This window comes from Sylvia atricapilla, chromosome 10, assembly GCF_009819655.1.
Source record: "Sylvia atricapilla isolate bSylAtr1 chromosome 10, bSylAtr1.pri, whole genome shotgun sequence".
NCBI classification, from domain to species: domain Eukaryota; kingdom Metazoa; phylum Chordata; class Aves; order Passeriformes; family Sylviidae; genus Sylvia; species Sylvia atricapilla.
In genome coordinates, this window is record NC_089149.1 from 26,088,783 (window position 1) to 26,115,995 (window position 27,213).

At 50.0% G+C, this 27,213-nt stretch overlaps 2 protein-coding genes across 3 annotated transcripts in view; both read left to right on the forward strand.

Annotated features, from left to right (window-relative positions):
- Positions 1-6,987, forward strand: part of LOC136365696 (D-beta-hydroxybutyrate dehydrogenase, mitochondrial-like) — a 17,006-nt gene extending 10,019 nt beyond the window's left edge. For both annotated transcript variants that reach the window (XM_066326399.1, XM_066326397.1), the window contains 2 exons: positions 3,150-3,302; positions 4,808-6,987. In XM_066326399.1, the coding sequence (XP_066182496.1) occupies positions 3,150-3,302; positions 4,808-5,289 (635 nt within the window). In that variant the 3' untranslated portion in view covers positions 5,290-6,987. The remainder of the gene's footprint in view (positions 1-3,149; positions 3,303-4,807) is intronic.
- An 11,434-nt stretch (positions 6,988-18,421) lies between these two features.
- On the forward strand, positions 18,422-23,659 carry APOD (apolipoprotein D). The gene is made up of 5 exons (XM_066326400.1): positions 18,422-18,503; positions 19,435-19,588; positions 19,848-19,969; positions 21,763-21,851; positions 23,054-23,659. The coding sequence occupies exons 2-5, from the start codon at positions 19,466-19,468 to the stop codon at positions 23,287-23,289; spliced, it is 570 nt and encodes a 189-aa protein (XP_066182497.1). The 5' UTR covers positions 18,422-18,503; positions 19,435-19,465; the 3' UTR covers positions 23,290-23,659.
- The last annotated feature ends 3,554 nt before the right edge of the window (positions 23,660-27,213 follow it).

Below are 27,213 nucleotides of genomic sequence, written 5' to 3' on the forward strand. Positions count from 1 at the left end.
CTGCTAATGAGGAGATGATGGGCCTTGGCTGCTTACTGCTGCTGTCCCCTCTGCTCTGTGGGTACGACTGAGTGCTGAGCTGGAGCACAGATTTGAATTTCCCCTAAACCCGAATTAATCTGCAGTCAGATCAATCCATGTTTTCAGCTTGCCATGCAAGATCTCAGAGGTGATGTGGAGTCCAGGGTAGGCTTGGCATAGATGGCCTTAATCCACATGTCACCTTAAACATGACTCCGACTCATGGACCCCAAAGCATGTCAAGGGAGATAAGAGTCCTATCTTTCCTTCTTGAAAGTGCTTTGGCAGTGGGATGTGAGTTTACAGTCAAAGTCTGATGTCACACCGCCTGATCTCTACCCATGTGATCAAGTGAGACTTCTTGCCTTGCACAGGCTGTTCTGCACCCTCTATGCTAGTAGCAAGCTGGCCAGCAGCTGTAAGACACAGACTGAGGGTGAACTGAAGTTTGACATCTGTGGCTGCAGGGCTTCAGGGTTATGAGTTGAAGGTGGCTGCTCATCTTGAAGCTTGGATGAGTCTGCTATGGCCCTGGTTTTGTTCACAGCAAGTATTAAGCTAGTAAATAACAACAGCTCTAATCTTGTTGCAAGTTACGTGAGCACACCTTCCCTTCTAAAACAAGCATATGAAGTGCAACTGAGTAATGTACAAGCTCAGATCCCACACATGTTCTCTCTGCATGATTTTTCTTCCTACACAATCACCCAGCCCTTGTTATGCTTTTCACAGCTTCTTAAGCTTTTCTTGAAGAGCCCAGCAACAGCAGTGGTAGCACAAAGCCTTTTCCCACTGAGTGAAAGCTTGGAAGGGAGCAGCTTTATTGCTTCTATAAATGCAGCAGTGTTTGCAAAACCGTGTGTGTAGCAGGGACAGACAAGTCTTGCATCCCTGATCAGCAAGTTGGACTGGTTCCTCCTGTAGCTGTTTGCCTCAGCACGGTGTGCAAAGCAACAAAGGCTTCTTTTTAGGCCCATTGTGTGACTGAGGTTTGAGGCTTCCCAATAAATAAGTAGGTGCTGGAATATAAAGGCTTTTGAGAACTGAGGTGCCTTGCTCAACAGGTGTGGTTGCATACTGAATGTGGCCCCAGAGGAGCTAGTGCAGAGCAGTTCTTGGGGTGTACAGTTTTTTATACCTTTTCTCCTTGTGCTGAACTCTTTTGATAGGCGTGCCTGTTTGTTTTTGGTCTCATGCAGTTCCCACTGTATTGTTGACTCTAGAGACGTAACAGTGATAAGGCTCTGCTCAATAAACACACTGCTGTCCAGCAAACAGCCCTGTGACTGGGCTCCCCTCAGCACTTTGTAACGTGCCCTGATCCGTGAGCAATGGGATTCCAACAACTAACTATTGTAAATAATGATTCAGGGACGTTTGTGGCAACTAACATCACAACCCAGGAAATGGGAGGTTGTTGTACAGAAATTTACAGGAATTTGTAAGGAATGCTCTGCAGAGGCCAATTTGTGACCAACAGTCTGTCTTTTGTAAATCCTTGCCAAATTTTCCAGCATGTTTTTTGGTTAGTGGTGAAATTAGTCCATCATGTGCCCTGTTTCCATGGTCCTCCTGCTAGCAGTTAGATCTTGCTTTGCAGCAGCAGGACCCCATTCAGGCTGAGATGCTGTGCTGGACACAGATCAGTGTGAATTTCAGTCATCTTGATTCACTGAAACTTGGAACTTCAGTAGGTGAAGCAGGAACAGGCTGCTGTATACAGCAGGTCAGCAGCCTTGAGGGAGAACAACCTTAGCTGGGAACGGGGCAGGGTTACCGGGGCCCATGTGAGAGCACAGAGTCAGGCTGCCAAGGGCATGTTGGCGTTTTTAAGTGCAACAGGAGGATAAATTCCATTGCACATTGGCAGAATATTGCAATTTGTTTATAGGACTATGTTTGATAAAATACATGGTTACTATCTGACTGAATCAATACAGGGTGGAAGTTAAAAGTCTTTTCATACATCAGAGTAAGGAAGCTATGGAACAGAGGCAGGGCAAATAGCCCAAAAATTTCTGAGAGAGAGCTTGATAACTTTTATCAACAGGGTGGCATGATGTTGGTGCTTTTGATAGCAACGTTGGGGCTCCCTGGGCATAAAGACTCCTTAGCCCTGTGTTAGTTCTTGGTAAATGGAAGGTGCTGGAGTGGGAAGGGCTCCCACTTCAACTGAGTCCAGTGCAGCCCTCACAGTCTAGCCCCAACTCCAACGCAGGAAAAAATAACTATGGCGTATGGCAGGACATCTAAAGAGGAGCAACTCTCTTGTCTTGTTCCAGCTCCTCTGTCTTGTTCCTCATGAAGTTTATGGCTGCACAGTCCCATGTTTCAGTAAATCCATGAAGTGTGGGTTCAGCCCTACAAACCTTGGCCACCGGGAGTCCCGCACTAACTGCTTTGAAGGGTCAAGTCCTTGCTGACCCACTAAGTCTTGACATGTAAAGGGTTCATCACAGAAGGTCTTGGGAAGTGCAGTCAATTTAATTTTGACAGGACTGCATGCACAAAAGACATTAAGTTTTAAATTCTAGTGGTTGTAAGGGCTGGTTTTAAGTTTGCTAACTCCTGATAAAGTTAGGGTTGAGGGAAACCAAATACTTGGACTTGAACACAGCAGCTGTTAACCAGGCCATGAATGTACCAAGATCAATACCATGCACCCGCCAAAACAGCGAGCCAGAGTTGTGAAGGGGATTAAGAAATCCAAAATACCTGCTTTCTTTCCTTTTTTTTCCCCCTCCTAATTGCGAAAGAAAGTCCAAGCCCATCCAAATTGCAGAATTTATTATAAAGTCACTGAGTGGAGGCAAACCTGGGATCAAGAGGAGTCTTAAAAGAGAGTCAGCCAGATGCAGCCTTATAAAGCCCCAGAAGAGCATTTGACTGTACAGGAGATATTCTGGAGGCAATACTGGTGTGGCCCCATCACTTTCCTTGATGTTCCAAACAAGCCTCTGGTATAGGAAGACTGTAAGTAATCTCCTTGCTGGGTTTTTCTCTACAACATATTTCTGTGAAAGTGCCCAGTCCTTTGTTAAGGTTTGAGGTTACTGTGAGCCAAAGGGAAGTGTTTTCTTTGTGACACTCTTACTTGTCCCATGCTTTAATCACGTGTTTCTTGACAGGTCTGTGGGGCCTAGTGAACAACGCTGGCATCTCAACCTTCGGAGAGGTGGAATTTGCAAGTTTGGACAACTACAAGGAGGTGGCAGAGGTCAACCTATGGGGCACTGTGAGGGTGACAAAGGCTTTCCTGCCCCTCATTCGCAGAGCTAAAGGTACATGCTGGGCTGTGTGGTAAGGCTCAGAGCTTTTGTAGAACAGCAAAGAGATGTAGCTAGAAATACAGGCTGTACTTGGGGGAATGCCTGTGCAGTCCAAGGAGGGTTTCTGAGGATGCCATTGGTAGTACAGGATATTCTGCAGAGCAGGTGCTGTCCTAAGCATCCAAGGTATCAGAGACCTTTGTGCAGTGTTGGCAGATACCACACAGACAAGGTAATCCAGAGTCCACAGAGTGGTCATGTTTGGATAACCAAATCTTCTCCCTTCATTCACTAGTGACTTCAGGTAGTGACAGAATAAATGAGAGTCAGTAACAGCCATTTCAGATATCTTCAGATATCTTCAGATAACAAGACAATGATATTATCAAAACTCTTTGTTTTATATAAAAAAAAAAAAAAATATGTATGAGCAGAACTCTGTAGAGCTTCTTTATTTAGCATGTGGGGGAATAATGGTACAGGTGTGTGTTCTCTGAGGACAAAAAGGGGCTATATGAAGAAGAGTGCTCAAATGCCATTCCCAGACAGCAATTAATCACTAAACAAGCCCCATCTCATTACAAAAAGTATCTTACCCATCAGGTCAGCAGGTGGTTCTCACAGTCCTTCTAAGTTACACTTAGGTCTGGTATGAGACAGCAGAGCTGCCCACTTGTATCTCAGCTGAAATCTTGAGCTGCAGAGGGTTTTGTGCTCTGTGGCTGTGAAAATTCTCTCCATAAAAATAGCTGGTGGAATTTCAAGGGCTTGTTTGTAAGTGTATCCGAAACCATGGTGCATGTCTTGTCTTGGATAAAGGCTGAGACACACACAGAGGAGTGACCACTGCTGTCACTGTCCTGAGGCAGTGGCCCAAGGGCTATCACAGGCTCTTGGCAGGAATTAGGACAATTGCTCTCCACTGCCCCGTGGACAGCAGCACATCAAATCTCCTCTTGTTTGTGCCAGGAATGGCCACTGTAGACTTTGTGGGTTGTGCTGCTCGTGCTGCAGGTGCAGAGAAATCTCTACTCATTCTCTGTCATCCTTCTCAGGTCTAAAAGTACACAAGTGTGTTTGACAAATGAGCTGTTGTGGTTACAGAAATAACGAGAAAACTTGTATGGCATCACACAGAGTTGTGAGCATTGCAGCTCATGATACTCCAGGATGGGAGCTTGAACCCTTCTTTAGCAAGATACATGAGTGGAGCACACTCCTGAAAAAACACAGCCAGCAGTCTCAGAAGATCATGGTCCTTCCCTACTTGGAAATTAGGAGGGAAATGTCTTGTATGCTTTGTAAATTCTTTGATGCAGAGGTAGACATATGCACCATCCCCTGGAGAACAGGGGTTAGCCTTGCTTGAGGCAGGAGAGAAAAGCTCCGTGGCAGGGGATGCGTATTCAAGATTCAAATTTTAGAAATCAGCATCATCCAACCAAGTACCCTTTCACTGGGACGTTCTAGCTGCAGCTTCTGCAGCTGATCCTCTCTCCCTGGTCCGTTCTCCCTAGGCCGTGTGGTGAATATCACAAGCATGTTGGGGCGCATGGCGAGTCCATCTCGCTCCTGCTACTGCGTTTCCAAGTTCGGGGTGGCGGCGTTCTCCGACTGCCTGCGGCAGGAGATGTACCGCTGGGGCGTCCGCGTCATCCTCATCGAGCCCAGCAACTTTGTGGCAGCCACGGGCATCCTGACGGCGGCGGGCATTGACAGGCAGGCCGAGGCTCTGTGGGCTGCGGCCAGCGACACGGTGCGGGAGGACTACGGCAGCGAGTATTTCACTCGCCACGTGGCCCTGATGAAGTCCTTTGTGAACAGCGGCCTGAAAGACGTGTCTCTGGTCCTGAACGACATCACCGAAGCACTCACGGCCCCGTGCCCGAAGAGCCGCTACAATCCCATGGAGACCTACTGGTGGGTGAGGCTGCAGGTCGTGACCCACCTGCCCACTGCCGTTGCCGACTGGCTTTACATCCCCGGAGCCACCCTGTAAGCAGGCATTCTTCAGGCATCCCTCCAGGGCTCCTACTCACAAACACAGCTTAGGGCTGACCTCTGCGCTCCTTGCTGCCGTGCCTCCCCTGGAGATGCGTGTGCTTTCGCTTTGAGTTATGACCTCAAGTCGTGCGTTGTGGAATGGTAGAACAGTATGAGTTTGGATTCTTCTTTTCCTCCCTCATTCTAATTGTTTGTATTAAAACAGCTGTGCTGTTTAAAGTTGAAAGGTATTTTCCTTTTAACTATGAAGGAAGGTAAATATAACGTGTCAAATATGTGGCTAGTGTAACTAGGTCAGCAGAGTTCCCCCAGTGATAAATTTGGCTTATTAATGGGCTCTTGCTTTTCCTTACAAGGACAAACTGCTAATAGCAGAGCAAAGCTGTTGCTATGAGATAGCTTGAAGGGAGAAACTGAAATGGGAAACAAAAGCAGAATTTTCCATTTGGTTGAAAATGGGTCAGTCACAGCTTTCTATTGTTTTCCTGATACTGCCAAGAAGCTCTGCTGTGCTGTGACTGTCTGCTCTTTCCAGGGAAACAGCGACATGCCTCTAAACAGCCTCATTACCTAGCTGCAAAGAAGGGTTCTTCACTCTCAGCACTGTGGCCAGGAGGTGCCTGAGCCAACAACTGAGCACGGGACAGGCAGTGAAAAGCTCTTCTAATAATGAATTCTGAGCCATCTCTCAGCAGCCCCTCTCCACCTGCTGCTGCTGAGCTTTGTGGGAGAGGGTTTAAGCTGATGTAGCAAACAAATTTGGCTTCTCTGACTACTGCCTTAGGTGCCTGAACTACTCAGCTGTGATACAGACATTGTTCAGCCATCCCCCTGCTTCCCTCTGGCTGGTGAGGGAACTGCTGTTGGCTTTTCCAACTCAGTTTTTTTACTTATCCGCAGCATTTGGACAGTGATGGGGCACTGTGCAGCTAGTGTGGCCTGACTATGAGCTCTGGGAGGATGCTTTAAGAGATACACATTTCTTATTTTTAATATTGCACAATGAAATCTCCATGTCACGCAATCATTTTCTCTGAGAACCTCTTGATAACTGATATGAGCTACTCTTGCCCAGTATCCCTGAGGGTCTCTTCTGTTGGCCATATGCAGGATTTTGATAATGTTTTCCAAGTGCTGGGGCTGCCTGACTTCATGCCCCATTCCCTGTGTTCCAGTGGGGCCACTGCTGGAGCAGCCAGTGAGCTGCAGGTGCTGCTGCCCAGGTTGGGACCTGAGCCTCTTACTCTGGGGACCAGTTTTTCCTTCCACTGTTTTGCCTTAAGTGGCTGTGAAAAGAGCTTATTGATTGCTCTTTCTTCATCTGGGCCTGCTCGCTCTGACTTGGAAACTGTGCCTTTAACTTTTTGTATGCCACTGACTGCAAATTCTTGGAGTCTGCCTGCAGCCATAAATGTTGTGATGCCTTCAGAAGAAAAGCAGGTTTCCCTTGGAGATGTTGTCAAGGCAGCTTGTCTTACAAGTAACAACTGCTAGAAATACCGCTGTGCAGTTTGTGTGTTTTCCAGATCATCTGCACATGGAGATTTCCTGGGATTCAGGACCCAGAAGGATCCCACTGAACTGCAGCTTAAACAGTAATCACTTCTGCCCCCTGCACTGTGAAATGTGATTAATGTTAAGTAGCTCTGATTTACACAGAGAGAAAAATAAACTGTGAGATTTTTAAAGCATATATCTCTGGCTCCAGTGCTTATTTCTACATCTGTTTTCCCAACTCTTTTGAATCTGAGGTTGGGATTTAATTAGGTTCAGTAATTAAGGAGGTGGTTTAATAATAACAACTAATGATGTTTCAGCAGATAGTGGGACTGTGGTGGCTCAGTAAGAACTGCCTGGAGCAGAATGGGCAAGCATGGCCCATTTCCTCAGCAGAAGGCAGTTAGAGAGGCCTCTCTGTAAACACAGGCACCATCAGTGTTTGTATTTTGTGTGGTTCCCCTTGAAGGAGATCGTTTAGAGCAGTGCTGTGCATTATTCATCGCCTCAGCACTCTGTGTGTAACTAATCCAAGGGCTACAGCTGCCTGGTAATAAGGATTAGCTCTTCTCACAGAACAGAGACTGGCAAGCCAAGAGGTGTCTGAGGCCATGCAAGGACCTCGTGGTTGAGCCAGGGTTAGGATTTCACAGCATGTGAGCCCCAGTCCCCTCCTCTGCCCCCTGAGAAGTGCTCAGGAGGGCTGTTAGTGCCTGATCTGGTTTCTGCCTGGGAGGGGAGCTCTGGGTGCCTGGGGACAAGAGAAGAGTACACGCTTCATGCCCTAGAGTTGCCCTAATACGGCACTGAGGGCAGATTTTTGTTCTGCTGGTAACAGAGAGAAGAAAACCCAATTCCAGTTGACAGTGACCTTCAAAGCCAGAGGACAAAAGAGATAGAAGTTCAGTGACATCCCATGGAAGTCCACACTCATTGCTGCTGTGGTATCCTACAGGGAATTATACTGCCAAATCTTGCCATGGCTTTTTTTTTTTCAACCATTGGCTTCTGAGGTTGTGGCACTGTCCTAGCTTTTACTGCATGTTTCTCACAGTGCTTTGGAAGGCAGTTATGATGAACACTCTTCAGCCTTTGTGAAGTGATCCTGGTTTTCCCTTCAGATTGACAGGTTCTCTGTGATGGCACTAGGAACCAAGAGGTGGTCAGTCCTCTGCATGCCAAGTTTGCTCTGGTTCACCTTAACACAGCAAGGAGCCTCCTGGGGTTTCCCAAGAAATCCCTGCAATTAGGATATTCCAGATCCCTCCAGATTCTTTGTGTCTTGACCAAAACCTGAGCCCTAAACCTAAGGGTCAAGTCCCAGTGTGTGTTGCAGACCTCAAGGCACCTGTGGTTCCTGCCTTACCTCCAATATGAAACCTCTGCTAGCAGTAATGACAAAGAGTTGATTGTGGATGAAGGGAATAAAGATAATCTCTGAAAGCCAAGAGAAACCAAATGTCTCTTCTGAACAGCAAGAGCTGCAGAAGTGGTTCATTTGAGGCAGAGGCAAGGCTCAGGAATTTCCTGTGGAGATCCTTCACTGAGAGTCCTGTGTTTACCTCTTCTAGGAGCTACACAGAGGGTGGGAATCTAAACTTCTTCTTCTGGGTTTCACAAGTCTTTACCACTGTCAAGGGTGGCTGATGTCCTAGCTTTGCTGTTCTGATGTGGCCGAAGATCTCAAGCAGTCATGGAGCTGGCCAGGAGGCTGCTGTACCAAGTGCCAGCTTGTGCAGTGTTCCTGGGAACTACACTTGACATGCTGATGGGCAAGACCCAGCATTGGGACAAATATGTGGGCTTGTGGGATGCGATTGCTCCTAGATAATGTTAGCCATCACAATATTTCTGTGTGCCACTTTCCTCCCAAGCAGTAGCCCTGTAGGTGCTGTCTGGTTACAGAGAGCTAGTGAAAAACCACAGCACGAGGGGTGCCAGAATGTTAGCAAAGTGAGTGCTCTCCTTTGCCTAATGGGCCCAAGATTATGGATGCTCCTGTTTATGGACAGATGATGCCCATGACTGACTTGTGGTGCATTGGCATTGTGTGCTAGGTAACCTGTGACTTTAACACTTGGGATGTACTTGATAAGCGTTAGGGGAAAATTTAGAATTTGACAAGCACTTCTTGCACATCTGGCTTTGAACTTGTAGCTGAGAAATTGCCCACTGCCAGAAATGTTCTTAGGAAAAGGAAGCTAGTGATGGCAGTGCTTTCACACACAGCAGTGCCCTGAAACCAGGATGGGAAATTTTTCAGCACAGCTCTCCTCTGGCCAAAGTCAGGGCCTTATTTCTGCTGTTGATGGTCTCGCTCATGCTCCAGAAAGTCTCTTTGTGGGGTCACTGTGTCTCTCCAGGCAGACTGGTTCCCCCAGGGATTCTCTTCTTCCTTGAGGAAAAAAAAAACGAAACAAAAAAACCCCAAAAAACCCAACAACAACAACAACAACAACAACAAAAAAAAAAAAAAAAATCAGCACTTTTAGTTGGACAAATATAAACACATCGAGTGGAGATTAGGTAGCTGTGCTAAATCTCTTCACAACAGCCAGAAGAGGTGAGAAAGGCTGCTGAGGGCCTGTCTTGCACAGGGAGGTGCTGGCTCAGCCCTCTGCCAGTGGCCAGGGCAGTGCCTGGGTGTGGGACCTTTGCAGGCTTGGGGTTTCTGCAGGGAGCTCTGCTTGACAGCACCCAGCTCTGCAACAGTGCCACCCAGCGCACCCACTCACGGGAGGCTTGCTCAGCCCTTTGGAAACGTGAAGACCTCAGAAACTCAGGATGGGTTTAGCTTCCTAGCTGAAAGACACCCCCTAAACATGCTGGTGCTGTGTAAGTAGCAACAGCAGCACCTGTGCTTCCGGCTGGGGTTTTGAAACACAAGTTTTCAGCTTCTTGTGTAACCACAATGCTGAAAAACGTCTTAGAAACAAACACAAACCAATACCAGTAGGTTTCTCAGCCAGCAGCCTGAGCCCTGGGGATTGGAGAGATGCTGCAAATAGAGAATTTTGTAAGAGAGCCAGCTCCACCTCCAGGGCCTGGCCTGGAGCCAAATACAGTTAATTCATTCTGAGCAGTGCTGGAAGGGCCACAGGGATGTCACTGATACAGCCCTATCATCCTCTCCCCTGGTGCTCTTTAAGGCAAGAGCAGACCTGTGTTTTCACCTCAAAATACTGATAAGTAATACCTCAGGCCCTGACAGCAGCTTATCAGAAGGCACAACGTAGCCGTGTGTGCAGGTCTCCTGCAGCATCCAGTGCCACATTCAGTGGTGTGTGGAAGGGAAGAGGTGTCCAGAGCCTTTGGCAGGATGGCTGGCAGCATCATCCCACTGGTGCCAGAGGCAGCTCTGGGCACAGCCAGTGCTCAGTGCACTTATCACAGCATGGTGCAGTGCATGTGCCATGTTTCACTGCCTGCAGGGCAGCTTAGTTTGGTTCCCTGAGGGTGCTTTGTCTCACAGCACTTCTTGCCAACAGAGCAGTGACAGAAGGGGGTCCCTGCCCATCCCCTTGGTGTGGGTGTGCAGTATTGCTTTCCTCTGCCCTTAACAGAGAAGCTGATTGTGTTTTACTCCCATATGTATGGCCTGGGAGACATTTTTCTGGTATCTTCTGATGAAGCACGTCATTATCAAGTTATCTTTAATGAAGGAACTTCCTCTATCAGTCTCAAGCCTGAAGGAATCAATATGGAGAAAGAATGTTAAGTTTTTCTGGCTTTTTGGAACAATAACTGTATTTTTAAGAGTGAGGATTTCTAAGACTCGAAGGTACTGCTGTACCATTGTCAGCTTTGCACTTTCATTGCCATAGCATCATGACACTGGCCCCAATACCATGAGTTTTATGGGTTTGCTTTGAAGAGCGCATGGAGATATTTGGTCTGCTTACCAATTCCTGGCTCTTGCCTTGCCCTGTGCCTGCCTGTTCCCAGCCAGCATTGCACAAGGTTTTCCATCCTCCTGAGCATGGTCTGTGGTATAAAAGCTCTTTCTTGTGCAGGACCTAGCATTTGATGTTAAAAAGGCAGTGGTGTTTCCCAGTTGTTTCCAGCTCCAGCACACAGACAGAACAGATCTGGTCACCTGAGATCTTCCTTCACTGTGCTTGACAAGACATTAATAAAAGTCAAAACAGGAAAAATTAAAGAATTCTTGCTTTGGTTGTAGAAAGAGTGCTCAACAGAGGAACCAGGTAAGAGCTGGTCTGTTTTAATGGTTTAGTGAAAAGACTTCTGCCTGGGACTGAAATGAAGCACTTCTGGCCCTGGCACTGGTACAGGTTTGCTAAACGCCCTGAGTAAATCACACTACCTGCACCAAGGTCCTTTACTACCCCAGCCACCTCTGCCACCACCCTGCCCATGCTGGAAAGCAGAAATCCACTGCAATGTAATGCATGTTGTTTGACTCATTTTGTTGCTGTAACTGATGCCAGAATAGGTATTATCCCCCTTCCCATAGGCTGAATTACTTTTTGTGGCAGAATAATCAATGTGGTGACTCCAGTCTTCTGCATGAAAGCTGCTACAAGTGGCTTTTAAAGTCCTCTGAATTAGAGCTGCAGGGAGGAAGGTGCCAGGGTTGAGGGCAGGCATTAGCACCATTGTGCTGCTCCTTAACAGGCACCAGGGTTAACCATCACCCCACAGGCACCTTGCCCAAGGACCTCGAACTGCAATTCAGGGCAAAACTCTGCATGTTTTGTTACTGCGCAGCTCCCGGGCCTCCCTGCCAGAGCAATTGTGCTCCCAGGGGTGTGGGTGGTACCTATGACCTTGTGGGGTCAAGTGCTGTAGAAGTCATTTTCCTGGTGAGAGTTTAACCAGGGTTACTAGGACAATCAGTCAGCAGACTGTCCTTGTGTCTCCTTCCTGGTTCCTGCGTGCTCAGAGGTGTTGAAGCATTCAGAGCACAGCCAAGCACCTTCCCTTTCCAGCTCTAATGAGAGGCAGCCATTGCTCCAGGAAGCATGACTAAGGAGGGAGCTGCTGGGACTGGGAATGTGCCCTGGTAAGGGCCCATGGCTCCATCACTTACTGCAGGGAGGGATGTGTCAGTCCCTGTGTCCCTCTGGAGACATCCAGTGGGTGACTGGAGTATGGCTGTACAGCTCCCTCTGTAGAAAACTTGTGCAAGTACTTATCCTGGCAGACTTCCAGTGAGCAAATGAGGATCAAGTGCTCCAATACAGCTGAGGTGCACTTTGATAATGAGGAAGTGCCTGCAGAAAATCTGCCTGGGGACTCAGAAAAGGCTTCAAGGTAGCAGTGGCCATCTTTAAAGAGGGTGAAATGGTGTAGTGGCTTGGCTGTTGGCACGAGGTGGCTTTGAAGAGGTGCAGGACACAGTCATCCAGTGGGTGTAGTGGTCTGTCCATCCCAACAAGGGACGCCAGCACTGAGTTTTCTCAAGGCCAGCACTGGTGTGGGGATGGAGCCAGTGCTTTTAGTGGGAGCTGCAGTCACACCATGTGCACACACAGGAAACACTTTTCTCCCCATCTTTCCCATATACTCTTGGCCCACATGTTAAGTCCCAACCTCTTCCCCTCCCTGCACATGTTCTTTTGCTATACACCTTTATCAACAAGCAAGTCCCTAAGATTCTGTAGCCCAAGAGCACATCTGGACTTTCTTTTTGGACTACTGCCACTTTTACAGCCCTGAACCATCCATGAGCTGCCTGGCTTTGGGGGCTTTCCCTCAGGCTTTGGGGACACCTGTATAAAGTGGCTGCTCCCTTCCTGCAGCACTAACAGGCACTAACAGGAGCAGGAAGCCCCCAACTCCCTGTGGGCAAGGACGGCACTTGGCCCAGCCAGCCCAGCTCCTGCTTCAGGCAGCTTTCCTTCCTGCAGGCACAAGTCAGGAGCTGGCTTCTCTGTGTCTGTGCATGGGCACTTACAGAATCTAAAGCAGTCCCAGGTGATCTATGGCATCCCAAGAAGTTCCTACACTCCTGTACATGTGTCCTGGTCTAAGAAGCTTTTGTTCTATTCCATAGGTAACAACGGATTCTCAAGAATAATTATGACAGGGAATGCAAGGTATGACATGTGGATAATGCATGCATGTCCTCACGCCTGATCTCTTTACACTGAAATACACACCTGACTAGTATTCCTGGGGTGCAGCACAGATAGAAGCATTTTTAATATTGTCTAAACTAATCATTCCTAAAATCTCCCAACTGGTTTGAATGAAACTCACCGTGAATGGTATCTCTGTGGCATTTCATACTGTAACCACGTATTGCACCAAAGTCAGAGCACTGACCACTGAATTTATGTTATTTATTTTCTGTACAATGTCAATTCCAGTCCAGCAAACACTTAGGCTTGTGTTTCAATGCAAGCTGTGTGTGCTTGGGTTTGGTGGCCTCAATGCAGCTATTCACAGGCAAAGCCAAACACATATGCCAGTGTCTTTGTGCTCCCAGCCTGTGTGGAGGGATGAGACTTGCTCTTTCAGAAAGGGTATTCTTAAAATTCTCATCTGCCCTGTGGTTGAGACTGGGGTACTCAGAGGTATGGGATGGAAACACTGCTGGCTGGTTCGAGAAGTCCTACAGGGCCAAAGTGCTGCTCTTGAGTCCTCCTGGTGCATATATAAAACACATATAAAACAGCCTTGAGGCCTATGACTGAGGGATATCTGAGAGTCTGAGGCCACCCTGAACTCCCTGTGTGATTCCTGGGCTCTTGGTTGCTGATGCAAGTTGCTGACTTGAAGCAGGCTCCAAAGTGCTCTGGCAGCAGGAGAGCCCACATCCCTGCCTAAGGGCTTCCTGCTCGGCTGGCAGAACAGCATAATCTGCAGGAGATTTCTTAATTGCATTTCTTGATGTAATACAGCCTGTTCTCTTTCTGTGAGAAGAGCTGCGATTACCCACTCACTATAAATCTGTGTCGTGAGGAAGATGTAGGTTGTATATAGGTCATAGAAAATATAATTGTGTAACTGCATTAATGCATGCCTGAGCTAAGGGCTGAAATATGGCTTAGCTGCAGAAAACAGGGCTGTGGGCTTTAAATAGCCTTGCTTGGGCATCTCTTGGACAGAGCTGTGATGCTGTGAACAGAGCACTGCTTCCTCCATGAGAACAGAAAATCCCTTTGCAGAATAAGCTCCCTAAACATGCTTAATGACATATTTTAGATATTTTACAGTATGTTTCAATAGGCTAAATGTTGCTGGTTGAGAAAAAAGCGTAATGAATCTATTGGGGAATGTGGGAGGTCTCCTCTGGGAAAGGCATACAGAGCAAGGCAGCTGGGGTGCTCTTTGTGCTGGGCTCAGTGGGGCACAGAGGATGGGAGCAGCATCCTGTGCTGAGCTGAGTCACACAGCCAGGGCCCTGCAGTGCCCCCAAAGCTCAGATCTGAGTGGGCATTCCCAGACAGGGCCCACAGGAGTCTGGTAAATGCCCATGGGATCTGCTCCTACATTCATTGGAGAAGTCCTACTCTGCCCCCTTAGGCTGTGCACTCCTCACTCCTCTCTTTGGAGATGAACCTGGCCAAATGCCTGCTCTGTCAGCACTCAGGGTCTGCTGTGAGAACCTAGCAGCAAATGCATTAAAAAAAAAAAACAAACCCTTATTTAGCAGCATAAGGCAGCCCTTCATTCCAGTGGGGCATTGGAATGTAGCAAAACCCCAGGGCTATGGGCATTGCTTAAAATCTGTTTTTATAGTGAGCACATCCACAGGGATGTGATGGCACCAGGCCAAAGCCTTGTCACGGGTCCAGATCTGCAATGTATTTCTGTATACAGAGACCTTGTTTTCCTTCTCTCTGTTTTGTTTTTTCTATTTTTTTGAGTAAATATCCCTCTGGCTTCTCTCTCTGCAGGGATTCGTATCTTGGCAGAAATGTCAGTTACATTGAGGAGCCTTGCTCAGCATAGCCAGAAACAGCGTGGTCCGGCATGATAGGGGCTGTCCCTTAAATGACAATGCCCATTTTAGTTTTCTAACTTCCTAAATTGTCTCTCTTTGGTTTCTTGTGTTTTGAATACGTAATTGGATAACTTCCAAGGTGGAGAGATACTCACTAATTGTATATAAATGAATCACAACATCTTTTGTGCACTTGCATGGGATCAAGTTCTCATATCCCAGAGGCCAGTTCATGCATCCACAGTCTGTTTACTTCCTTTGCTGTCTAAGTGTAATTAAAAATTTTACACCATTTTGCATAAACAAATTTCAAAGCACTTTTTGCCACTCCTACAGAGGAAAATTCCCACCTGCATTTCTTTTCTCCATCTTGTCTCCTACTTGTTGATTTTTGTTTCTATACATGTTGCAACCTGCTGGCCAGCACAAAGCCCCATTTCCTGGAGAGGAGGAAGAAAAACAAAATGGAAGGCACCACTTGAGTCAGGAAGAGCTGTCCATGCAAACAGTGGTGGGACTCTCAGCACTCCCAGGTTATCCTGGGTCTCAAGCTGCTGGGGGCTTCTCTACAGCTGCTGCAATACCAGCTGGAGACCCAGTGTGGTACAGCAGCCTTTCCCTGGGAGCCAGGTCCCCACCAGGCCTGGCTAGCTGAAGCTGCTCTGTTCCATAGGTGCCGAGAGCTGACACGTGGGGTGATGCAACAGGACAATCGCGCTCCTCGCACTAAGCCAGGTCGGCTAGAGGTGGAATGTCCCAGGCGGAGCGGCACTGCCCTGTCCTAGCCCTCTGCTGGCTGAACTTCGTCTGCATTTCTAGCTTCTTCTAACATGGAGGTCTCCTTTGCCGGCAGCAGTCAGTGCTGTTGCATCGTCTCACTGGAGCCAGATGAGCTTTGTCTCTGAAACGCACAACTGACAGTGTGAGAATATCCCAGGCGATGTAGTCTGTCTGTACACGCTGCCCTGCCATCCCCCCTGGATGTGCTTTGCACCCACTCCTGCCCGCTCCCCCCACTCACAGCCCCCTGCCCTGTCCTCCCGCAGCCCGTGCTGCCTCACTGTCCATGTGCACAAGCCCTGCAGCCTGCCCTGCAGCTGCCTCATTACCCGCAAATGGGGGAGGTTTCATTCTTGCATGAAGCATTCCGGAGCGTGTCTGGGGCACCACCACTCCCACCACCCCCCCTTTTGCCCTGGTTTCTCCACAGCTTACCTCCTTCCTGTCCTCCCTCCTCTGCTTCGGCTTCCTGCCCTTTGATGTGTGGCCCATCCTCTGCTCCAGGGTACAAACTGCTTACCAGGTGGACTGATCCCACCCTACAATTAGGTGCAATTATAAGGTTATGCTTTTCCCCGAACCCTTGCTCTGGAGTGGCTCAAAGCAGACTCCTGCTGTGGGCTAATGATAGGTGGGACATGGAGCAGGTGAGTGGTGCTGGTGGTGCAGGAGGTGGAACGACAGGAGGATCCTGGGGTAGCCACTGCACGTGTCCTGGCCGGCTGGCCCCAACAGGGACTCAGCTGCAGCATCCCAAACCTACTACACCCCAAGAGATGAGTGGCAGATACCTGAGTGCTTCTTTCTGTGGTCAGGCAGAGCCCAGAAATGTGCCCCTGGGCGAGGCACAGCCAGTGCTTGTGTGAGGATGTCCCAGCAGTGGCAGCAAGCTCGGCTGACAGCTCCCATCATCTGTGCAGTGCCTTAGCACCCTTGGGGTGCTCCTTGGCTGGCAGTGGCCAGTGGAGAAATAGGGCTCCACTGCAGCTTCTGTACTTCTGAGGGTGCTGCCTCTGGCTAGATGTGGGATTTCCTGTACAGATGGTTTTTCTTCCAGTGTTGTTGGTGCTGGTTGCAAGGTAATGGCTATAGCCAAGCCCACCCCACCTGTCGTCTTCACTCTCAGTGGGGCTCAAGGAGTGTCAGCTCCTGTTGGCTCCTGACTTCTCAGCATCCTGACCACTGCCCAATCCAACATAATCCTGCAGCAGGAGTTCCGTGGAGCGTGGCTGGGTGAATACCTTGATGCTCTGGTGTGACTCTGGCTGCAGCATGCCAGGAGCCAAAATGGCTCAGATATGAGATCAGATATGTCCCAGATATGTCCCTGGCAGGCTGGCACTTCAGGGCAGCCCTTGGGTACTGGGCAGCACCTATAGGCCAGGGCATGCAGGAGCCACTCCTGCTGCAGCAGTGTAAAAGGCTTCCTCAGAACCATTCCACCCAAGGGCACGTTGCTGCCACCACAGCCAAGCAACCCTTGCTCCATCCCAGAAGAGAATGCCCCATGTGCAGATGTGGATAAGCACACAGACACACCTCCACATGCAAATGTTCCACTGTGGCCAAGCTGGCCCTTTTGCAGGACTTTCTCCTCTGATTACCCTTGCAGGATGTGGGCAGCTGAGATCAGGAGAAAAACTACTTGCTGGTGTGCTGTGCATGGGGAATCCCAGCAGTGCATGGCAGCATTGTATGCTTCAGGTCAGGGTCTGTCCAGGAATTTCCTGACTTCTAACCTGTTTGTATTTCAAGAGGTGCAGGTGAAGTTGCAGAAAGCCTGCAGGACATGTCTGACTTTGACACGGACAGCCAGAGCAACCCCATCAGGGTCATGGGTAGCCACCATGCCAAAGCACTGAGGAGCTGTATGGAGGCAGGGAGAGCCCTGTGTGCTGCTTTACCCTGTGCCAAGCACTGCACTGCGGCAGACCATGGACCGTGTGCTCCCCATGGCCATTCGCCCCCAGCTGGTGCTGCTGGATGAGCCAGGCACAGCTCTGGTGGTCGCTGAGGTCCTAGGACACACCTTGGCTGTGTGATGTTTCAGGGCACACACACCTCAGCTGCATGGCCCCAGAAAGGGACAGGACTGAGCTATCTGTGGCTCTTGGGGTGGCATTTGGGCAGTCAGGAGCTCATATGTGTGTGTGCATGTGTGAGTAAGGCATGCAGGGCAGCATGTAAAAACACACCTAGAGAGAAAGTCTCAACAGAGATTAGATTAAAATGTGATTAAACACAGAGAGCTTCCTGTCAATTACTCAGCTCTTGTATAACTCTTGGGACCGGCTGCCTTCACAGATGGCTGCTCTGCTGTCAAAGGCATTTGCTGGGCACCTGTTGGAAAAAGTGCCTGGTCAGCATGGAATTAATTATACTGGTATCTTTCCTTGTAATAAGATTTAGAAGTCTAGAAGAAAACTGCTGAAAGGTCTTAGAGCTCCTCAGACAAACCTGTGATGCCTCCCGCTGCTTCATGCTCCTTATGTAGTCACAGCAAATGACAATGATGGGGACAAGGAAATTGCAGTGGCCTGGAGGTTCTCCAGGGCTCAAGTAGGAGGCAGAGGCTGCATGTCCCCACCTGGGGCATGTTCGTGGCTGCTGCTGGACCAGAGGGTGTGGGATGGGAGCTGCTGTCACCAGCCCCTCTCAAAGGCTGTGGCATTTCTCTCCTTCCCCTGCCATTTGCACCCAGGCATGAGGCTTTAGTGAGTGGCTGCAAGGCAGAGAGCTCTGCAGCTGCAGTGCAATATCCAGACACGTGGGGTGCCTTTGTTTGCCTGGGTGAGCAGCCAAGTTGCAGCCCATCTCCAGCTTCGTACCAGCTGCAGATCTAAGGCAGCTGACTGGCCTGCCAAAAAACCTAAACACGTCGAGGACCAGGGAGTGGCTTGTGCCAGAGCTGAATAATGATGATCCCAGCACACTTATAAAGGGAAGCAGAGAGCTCACCACAGAGCTGTTTCTTGCCACCCTGGTCCTCTGCGGAGCATCACTGCGCCTCATCCACCAAGGTATGTCTGAATTGGGAGATTCAAAATGGGAACTGTCTGTGTTTGCAGCAGGGGCTGTGCCTGCAGCTGGAGACAAGTCGGACTTTTCTTCTAAACTTGGGGAAAATGTTACTGCTGCTCCCCTGGAGGAGTTTCCAGCCAGGGAAGCAGAGCAGCCCGGTGCTGCAGGGTCTGTACATGCCAACCTGCCCCAAACAGAGCCTGAAGCATGTGGGCAGCATCCAGGCTCCAGTGACTCTTTGGGTGTAAGCAGCACAGCTCCTGCTTCTGCTCTGCAGGACAAGCTGTCCTTTCCCTCCTCACCCCATGCTTTTGGGGGTCAGTTCATGTTGTATTTGGTGCTGATTTTAATCGGTACCAACTTCCCCACCTTGGAGTGCTGTGTATATCCTGGCATACAAAGACCCCTCCAGAGGCAGCTGCATTGTTTCTCCCACACTGTTGCAGTGTCAGGCAGCCCTGGCATACCTGGGGATGTCCCTCCTGTCATGCAGGTGTACACTGCAGGTGTACAGTGCTCACGTCCATATTCCAGGGCCCCAGCTTTCCACTGCCTCTGGAATATGTTCCTTGTGCTCCACCATTTTAAAGCAAAAGTTCTGCCCTTGCGCTTGCCTCATCTTTGGACAAACAATGATGCTCCTGTTGGTCCTTGGACATTTATCACCCCTGCATCTTGCTAGGTGTCAGATGTGGGTGACGAGTACAAGTGTTCTCACCAGGCATTGCCTGGCTTTTCGTGGAGCTGCTGGGCACAGCCTGAGCCACAGGCAAGGCTTAAGGCTGTTTTGGGCTTGAGACTTCTTTGGCACTCTTCTAATGATTCTTTTCTCCTTGCTGTGCCCCTGAGGTGCCCTGCTGCATTTCCTATCCCTCGTGCCTCATTTCACATAAAGCTCTGCCCCAGCTCAGTTATTTTCCTTCTGCCCAGGTCCGTTTTCTGCGTGCGTCCCAGTGCAGCCATGCTGGGCACAGCAGTGCGGCTCTCAGTCCTGCTCAGCCTCTTCAGCATTGGGAAAGGCCAGATGTTTCATATGGGACCATGCCCAGATCCATCAGTTCAAGAAGAATTCGATATCAACAAGGTGGGAAAAGTTTTCTAAAAATCTCACAGAGTGTACCAAGTTAAGCTAAGGGGGCATGGGACTGTCAGCAAACTGCCTGGGTGCAGGGGGTGGTGGCAGGTCTGGTCACACCTTGTGCCACAGCTGCCAGTGTGGGTCTGCAGCTCTGCTCCCCCCTCAACCCCAACCACTGAGAGGAAAAACTGTGCTGACCAAGGAGCCAGGCTGCTCTGCCTCAGCTCACTCATGTTAAAAACATCTCTGAACTTTCTTCTGTCAGTATTTAGGGAAATGGTACGAGATAGAGAAGCTGCCCTCAACTTTTGAGAAAGGAAGCTGCATCCAGGCAAATTACTCATTGAAGGAGAACGGGAAGTTCAAGGTGATCAACAAGGAGATGCTGTAAGTGTTTGTGTTTGGGCTATGTCCTCACTGTGGCAGTGGCTCTCCTGTCACCTCTCTTGCTGTCCTGGGTGTTCATTTTTCTCTAAATTGCCTGTGTCTGAGGCTGAGGGTGCTGGGGGAGGCACCCTGTGGTTGCAGTAGCTCTTCCGAGAGATGTGGGTCTCTGATTCCTGCCAGTGACCTGAGGATTATCACGTCTCTGTCTCATTGTCCAAGGTGAGTGATAAGAAAATAGATCAAATGTACGTGACGACTCCAGCATAAAATAGCCTGGATCTCCCCGTGACTGGCTTGTCAGCCCCAGCGATGGCTGAGAAGCCAGATGCCCTGGATCCTGTTCTGGGGGGGTCATGGGGCTAGTTATGGGCTGGCAGCTACCACCTTGTGCTCCTGCATGCTCAGGAGGGCCTGTGCCCTGTACTTGTCTCTGCTCCAGAGAAAGGAAACACAAGGGAAAGGCACTGGGAAGGTGAAGCACATAAGTAATTTTTACTTGTATATTTGTCAGCCTATTTCTGGAGAATTTACCTTGCAAGTATAGTAACTGCTATGCAAGGGGATCAGAAATCATTATGAGTTTAAATCAGTGGTAAAGTGAATGTTTTCCCCTTTATTATGGAATTAGGATAGTTTACAATTATCCTGAGTCCTCCTGGATTTTTACACTGAAAGATACAGGTGTTAATTCATCTGTTTCCATCACCAGCCTGTGGTGCTGTGGGCTGCTGCAGTGAGAGGCTGAATGGGTGAGAGGGAGCGAGCAGTGAAGGCAGTGCTGTCCCCTGTGCTCCTGGCATGGCCTGGGGACTTTGTTCTGGCTCACAATGACAACAGCACAGGAACACATCCCTTGTGTCCGGAGCAGAGCAGCATCCCTGCTGTTCACTGAGTGCCTAGCACTGTCTCAGCAGCTCCACTGCTCAGGCTGTGCCTGGCAAACAGCTGGACATTCATTTGTGCCTGCATTAATCTGTGTGAGATTAACTCAATCGTTGTTGTCACTACTGCAGCAGCTCAGGACCCTGAAATATTAGGGATATTTTGGGTCAGGTGTGCACTGTGCGGGGCTCCAGCATCAGCCCCTTGACCTCTGCTGCTGGCAGCATTCTCTTCTGCCTCCTTGGCTGTTCCTGTTTTACAGGGAAGCATGAACCTTTCCTGCCTGATAGGCAGCATCCAGGTCTTGAGGCATCCGTGCAAAAATGCTATTACAAGATGGGCAGCTCAAGTCTTAGGGCTTGCTGCCAACAGGGCAGTGCTCTGAACGAGCAGCCAAAGAAACCCTGGCTCACCACACAGGTACAAGTGATTTGGATGCAGAGGGATGTGCAGTGACCTGGAAAAAGCACAGGTGATTAAATAGAAGTGAACATGTGCCTTCCACAACTACCAGGAGCTGAGCTGCTCCCTGGCACATCAGGGAGCAATCAAGATAATGGACAGGATCCTCCAGTCCTCCCACACTGGGCTCCTCCCACCCAGTGCAGAGTGGTCTTGATCTCCTCCTTCTCTGTCATTGTCACCCTGGAACCAAAGAACATCCCACTGGCAGGGATACTTGGAGAGAGGCAGCCTGGGATGCTGGGGTGGTTTAACCTGGGAGACTATCCACCCAGCTGCACCTGGCCCAGGACCTGCTGTGCTCTGAGAGCTGCTGGAAACATCCTCAGGAATTCTGGGGTTTACTAGTACCTATTTCAACCACCTCTTGACAGATAGGGGATGTGTCAGGAGGGATGATTTAGTGGAAGTGAAAAATAAAATTATCACCTTTGTCATTCTCCCCTTAGTGCCAATGGCAAAATCAATGAAGCTGAAGGAGAAATGATGCACATGGATGTAAAGCAGCCGGCCAAGCTGGGCGTCCGCTTCAACTGGTGTAAGTGTGTGGTGGGAAGGCTCCCCAGTGCCCATGGCCTTGGCAGGGCTGTGGTCTGAGCATTGTGCCACGGCACCAGGGGTCAGAAACTGCAAAGCAAGGGGTGGAGCTCCCCAGGTGACTTCAGCACAGCAGCAAAGAGCTAAAACAGATGTTGTGACCAGCAGGCAGTGGTTTGGTGACACTGATATGTCATTTACAGCAATGGCCCCCTCACTGGTGGAGAACCCTTCACCAGCTGATCTGACAGCAAGAAAGATCAGCAGCCTTGCTGTCCCTCCAGGTTATTTCACAGATGGGGACAGGGAGGTGGGGAGGTGAGGGAGGCAGCCCCACAGTGCTGCAAGAGCCAAGAATAAGCTTGTTTCTCTGCACACGGCAGTACAGCTACTTGCCCACGCTGCCTGTACATACAAGTGGCTTTTAATAACCATTAATAATATGGTTTTGTTTGCTTGTTCCTTGCCTTGTCACTGTAACACTTGACAGGGGCCTGCTGAGGTGCTGTGCCACATTGCACAGCACTTTCCTCTGTCTGTAGTGACACTGTAAAGTGAGCTGCAGTGTCCCCTTGGATCACTTTTTATTCTGCTCCTTCACCTTTTCTTTGGCAGTTTCATAGCTCTCCTTCACAGAGGGGTTATTTGGAGAAATAGGTGGAGGAGGGGTAGTTGCAAAAGAAATACAATGACTGTTCCAAGAGCACAGCCAGACTTAATTCTACACTGCTCTGGCATCACTGGCAGCCATTTCACCTGCAGCATGTGCAGCCCCACCCACCTTCACCACATGCAAACCCCAGAAAACATCTCTGGGCTCAGCTTCCTCGCTGAGGCAGGGCTCCCCGAGGCAGTGAGTGGTGGTTTGTGCTCCTCTTATCACCAGTGTCAGCTCTCAGCACTATGGTTCCTTCCCAGCACCCTCATATTGGTGAGGCTGGGCTGGCTTCCACCAGGAGAGCTGTTCAGGTCATAGCGTTAACTTTCCTGAAAGACCTTCATAGTCAGGGCTTTGTGCCTTCCTCAGGTTTCTCTGGGCAGAACAAGGAGTCCTGGTAGGCTTTTATAAATTACAGCTCCTGGTACTGACCCCAAGTATGCAGCAGCCAAAGTGGGAACAGTCCCAGGAACTGTGGCTGTGGTGTTGCAGAGCTGTCCAGAGCTGGTTACACACAGCAGTCACGGTGCCCTCCTCTCTCCTAGTCATGCCTGCTGCTCCATACTGGGTCATCTCCACTGACTATGAAAACTACTCCCTGGTTTACTCCTGCACTAACATCCTCTGGCTCTTCCACATGGACTATGCCTGGATTCTGTCAAGAGCTCCTGACATGCACCCAGAAACCGTGGAGCACCTGAAGAGTGTTCTCCAGTCCTACAAGATCGACACTGACAAAATGATGCCCACTGATCAAGCCAACTGCCCTGCTGAGATGTAGCTCCTGGCATGCAGTGACATGACATCAGACCAGAGATAAACTTTGTTGCTTGCTTTATTATCCATTAGAATTTCTCTGTGTACCTGAGAAATTTAATAACAGTAGTTTCCTCTTTGCTAACAGCAATTTGCCAGCCCAGAGTTACTCCTTGCTGTCATTCCCCGTATCGCTCTTTCCCCCTCTTTTTGTCTTGCTCTGACTTTGCAGCATAACTGACTGAGTCAGTGCTAATGGGTGAAAGAAAGAAAGAAACTCTGAAGTGCAGACCTGAAACTGTTGTTGCTGCAAGTCCTCCAGTACATGGGTGGGGAAGGGTATGAGCTGTGATGTGCAAGTATTAATCCTGCAGAAAAATCGTTCATCACGCTGCCCTATGTATGTTTCCAAATTTTGTGTTGATGCTTCTGGGCCTGCCAGGAATCTACAGTGTCTGAGCTACACTGTGGGTACTGCCTTAGCAGCAGCAACATCCAGACATGGTGGGTCAGTCCTGCAGCCTGGGAACTGAGGCTGAGGGTCTTGAAAGTATTCCAGTGCAGGGCTGTAGACATATGTTGCTGCTAAGTCAGCAGACCTCCTTGGCAGAAATCAGATCTTGCTATTTCTATTTTAAATCTCAAAATGTGCAGAGATTCAACATCACTCCATCCCCAATGTCTCTATGTGTCCTTCTCTTGCCTCTAATGAGATGGGTCCTGCCCTCCCAAGGGGACAGCTCTGACTGTACTTGTAAGCAGATGTAGAGATGGGGCTGTTCCCTTGTTCTCTCTTCCAGAGGCTTTTCCCTGAACACCAGGAGACAGCAGGCTCTGCCTGACATCCTGCCCACCGCTGCTGCACGTGCTGAGTGCCCGCTGGTGCCGCATCTGCCCTGGCAGGTGTTCAGCAGGCACAGCGACAACTCTGCTTGAATAGCATTCATGCAAGTCATTAAAAATGAAATTGAAATACCTGCTTCAGGCCTTTTGTACCTTTCCAGCTGCACAGCCTTTGCCAGCAGGCTGGGGGGCTCAGTGTGTGGGGCCTGCCCCTCTTCTGAGGCCATGGCACTGCCACAGCAGGGTCACAATGAACATTACAACCACAGCTGAAGGGAAGTGGTTTGTCCCTGGAGCTCTTTCCAGCTCTCTGGGGTTGGATGTATGGGCACCCCACATCGTCTGAGCCCTGCCAGCAAATTTGTGTTGTGGCTTTGGCTGACAGTGACCCCCATCTCCTGCTGCTTTTACTGACGTGAAGAAATAATGACATGGATGTAGAATGCTGTAAAACTGCAGGAAACATTCTACACTGATTTTGGTGGGACCCTGGTGGTGTGGACGTGCTGCAGAGCACTTTCTTGCCCTGGGAGAGCTACAGGAGCTGAGCAGGGAGCCAGTGTGTCACTAACCTTTACCAGTCCAAGGAGGCCAGGATGGGAGGGACCAGAAACAACTGCCATGTTTAAGTCATTATCCCTTTAAACTTTCAAATCCTAATGCCACTCTTCCTGTGACACAGAATTAAATACGCCACCCAATTTTTCAGGCTGTGAGGACGATGGACATGCCAGGATACAAACAACTGTATGATTGCTCCCAAGTGTGTTGGATTCTGGGTGTAATCATTTCATCACTGCTTCACTGGGTTCCTATTTTCCTTCTGGCATGGACAGTGCTGCTGTAGTGCTCATTCTGTGTGATGCAAGTCCATGGCACAGTGGCTGTGCAGGGCTGGGAACCTGCAGCTCCATGGCTGGGCAGGCACTGCTCCTGGATCTGGCTGGGAACTGGCATCTCCAGGTGCAGCTGAGAAATGGGAATGTTTCACTCAGAGACAAAACCCCGCAATGCCTGGGCCCTCTGGAGACCATGCTGGTTGTTCTGTTGTGCCACAGAGACCGTGACATACCTGGGCTGCTCTGGCAAGCACATTGTTCTCTGCGTGGCAGCACAGAGAGCTCGGGGACGCCAGAGCACAGCCTGTCCTGCCACGTGCCAGCAGATGTTCCCAGCGCAACATCACACACGTGGGACACCCTGCACATGCAAAACCCTTGAGTGCATGTGGGAGTGCCAAACAGGCACAAGCCCCACACAGTCCCAAGAGCTCCGTGCAGACACTCTCAGGGCAGCACACACCTCCTGGTGTGCAGACCCTGTGCCTGGGCACCAGCCCTGTGCACACACCAGACCTCTGTGTCCGTGTGACCTCATCAAAGTATGTATGGATCTGAAGGAGAGATGACAAGAAGACGGAGGCAGGCTCTTCTCAGTGGTGACAACCACTAGGATGAGAGGCAATAGGCAAAAACTGATGCACTGGAAATTTCACCAGAATATGAGGAAGAACTTTACTATGCAGGTGATGGAGTACTAGAACAGATTGCCCAGAGAGGCTGTGAAGTTTCTGTCCCTGGACATATTCAAGAACAGTGAATTGTGTCCACCAACCTGGACACAATCCTGTGCAGTGTGACCCCTTCCAACCTGACTGATTCAGTGATTCTGTGCCTGTGTCTGTGTGACTGTGTCTCTGTGCTTGTGTCCCCCTGTGTCACTGTGTCCCCATGTCCGTCTATCCCTGTGTCCGTGTCCCTGACATGTCTGTGTGCCCATCTGTCCATGTGTCCGTCTATCCCTGTGTCTGTGTGTCCATCTATCCCTGTGTCTGCGTGTCTATCCCTGTGTCCGCGTGTCTATCCCTGTGTCCGTGTGTCTATCCCTGTGTCCGTGTGTCTATCCCTGTGTCCGTGTGTCTATCGCTGTGTCCGTATGTCTATCCCCTGTGTCCGTGTGTCTATCCCTGTGTCCGTGTGTCCATCCCTGTGTCCGTGTGTCCATCTATCCCTGTGTCCGTATGTCTATCCCTGTGTCCTTGTGTCTATCCCTGTGTCCGTATGTCTATCCCTGTGTCCGTGTGTCTATCCCCTGTGTCCGTGTGTCTATCCCTGTGTCCGTATGCCCATCTATCCCTGTGTCCGTGTGTCCATCTATCCCTGTGTCCGTGTGTCTATCCCTGTGTCCGTGTGTCCATCTATCCCTGTGTCCGTGTGTCCATCTATCCCTGTGTCCGTGTGTCTATCCCTGTGTCCGTATGCCCATCTATCCCTGTGTCCGTATGCCCATCTATCCCTGTGTCCGTGTGTCCATCTATCCCTGTGTCCGTGTGTCTATCCCTGTGTCCGTGTATCTATCCCTGTGTCCGTATGTCTATCCCTGTGTCCGTGTGTCCATCTATCCCTGTGTCTGTGTGTCTATCCCTGTGTCCGTGTGTCCATCTGTCCGTGTGTCCGTGTGCCCATCTATCCCTGTGTCCGTGTGTCCATCTATCCCTGTGTCCGTGTGTCTATCCCTGTGTCCATGTGTCTATCCCTGTGTCCGTGTGTCTATCCGTGTGTCCGTGTGTCTATCCCTGTGTCCGTGTGTCCATCTATCCCTGTGTCCGTGTGTCCATCTATCCCTGTGTCCGTGTGTCTATCCCTGTGTCCATGTGTCTATCCCTGTGTCCGTGTGTCCATCTATCCCTGTGTCCGTGTGTCTGTCCCTGTGTCCGTGTGTCTATCCCTGTGTCCGTGTGTCCATCTATCCCTGTGTCCGTGTGTCTATCCCTGTGTCCGTGTGTCTATCCCTGTGTCCGTGTGTCCATCTATCCCTGTGTCCGTGTGTCCATCTATCCCTGTGTCCGTGTGTCTGTCCCTGTGTCCGTGTGTCCATCTATCCCTGTGTCCGTGTGTCCATCTATCCCTGTGTCCGTATGTCCGTCTATCCCTGTGTCCGTGTGTCTATCCCTGTGTCCGTGTGTCCATCTATCCGTGTCCGTGCGCGCTCCGTGCGCCCCCTGGCGGAGGCGCATGCGCAGGCGCGGGGGGCGCGGTGGGTCCTCCGGCCGGCAGGGGGCGCGCGCTCGCGGGGCTGAGGCGGCGGCGGCGGCGCGGGGCGGGCG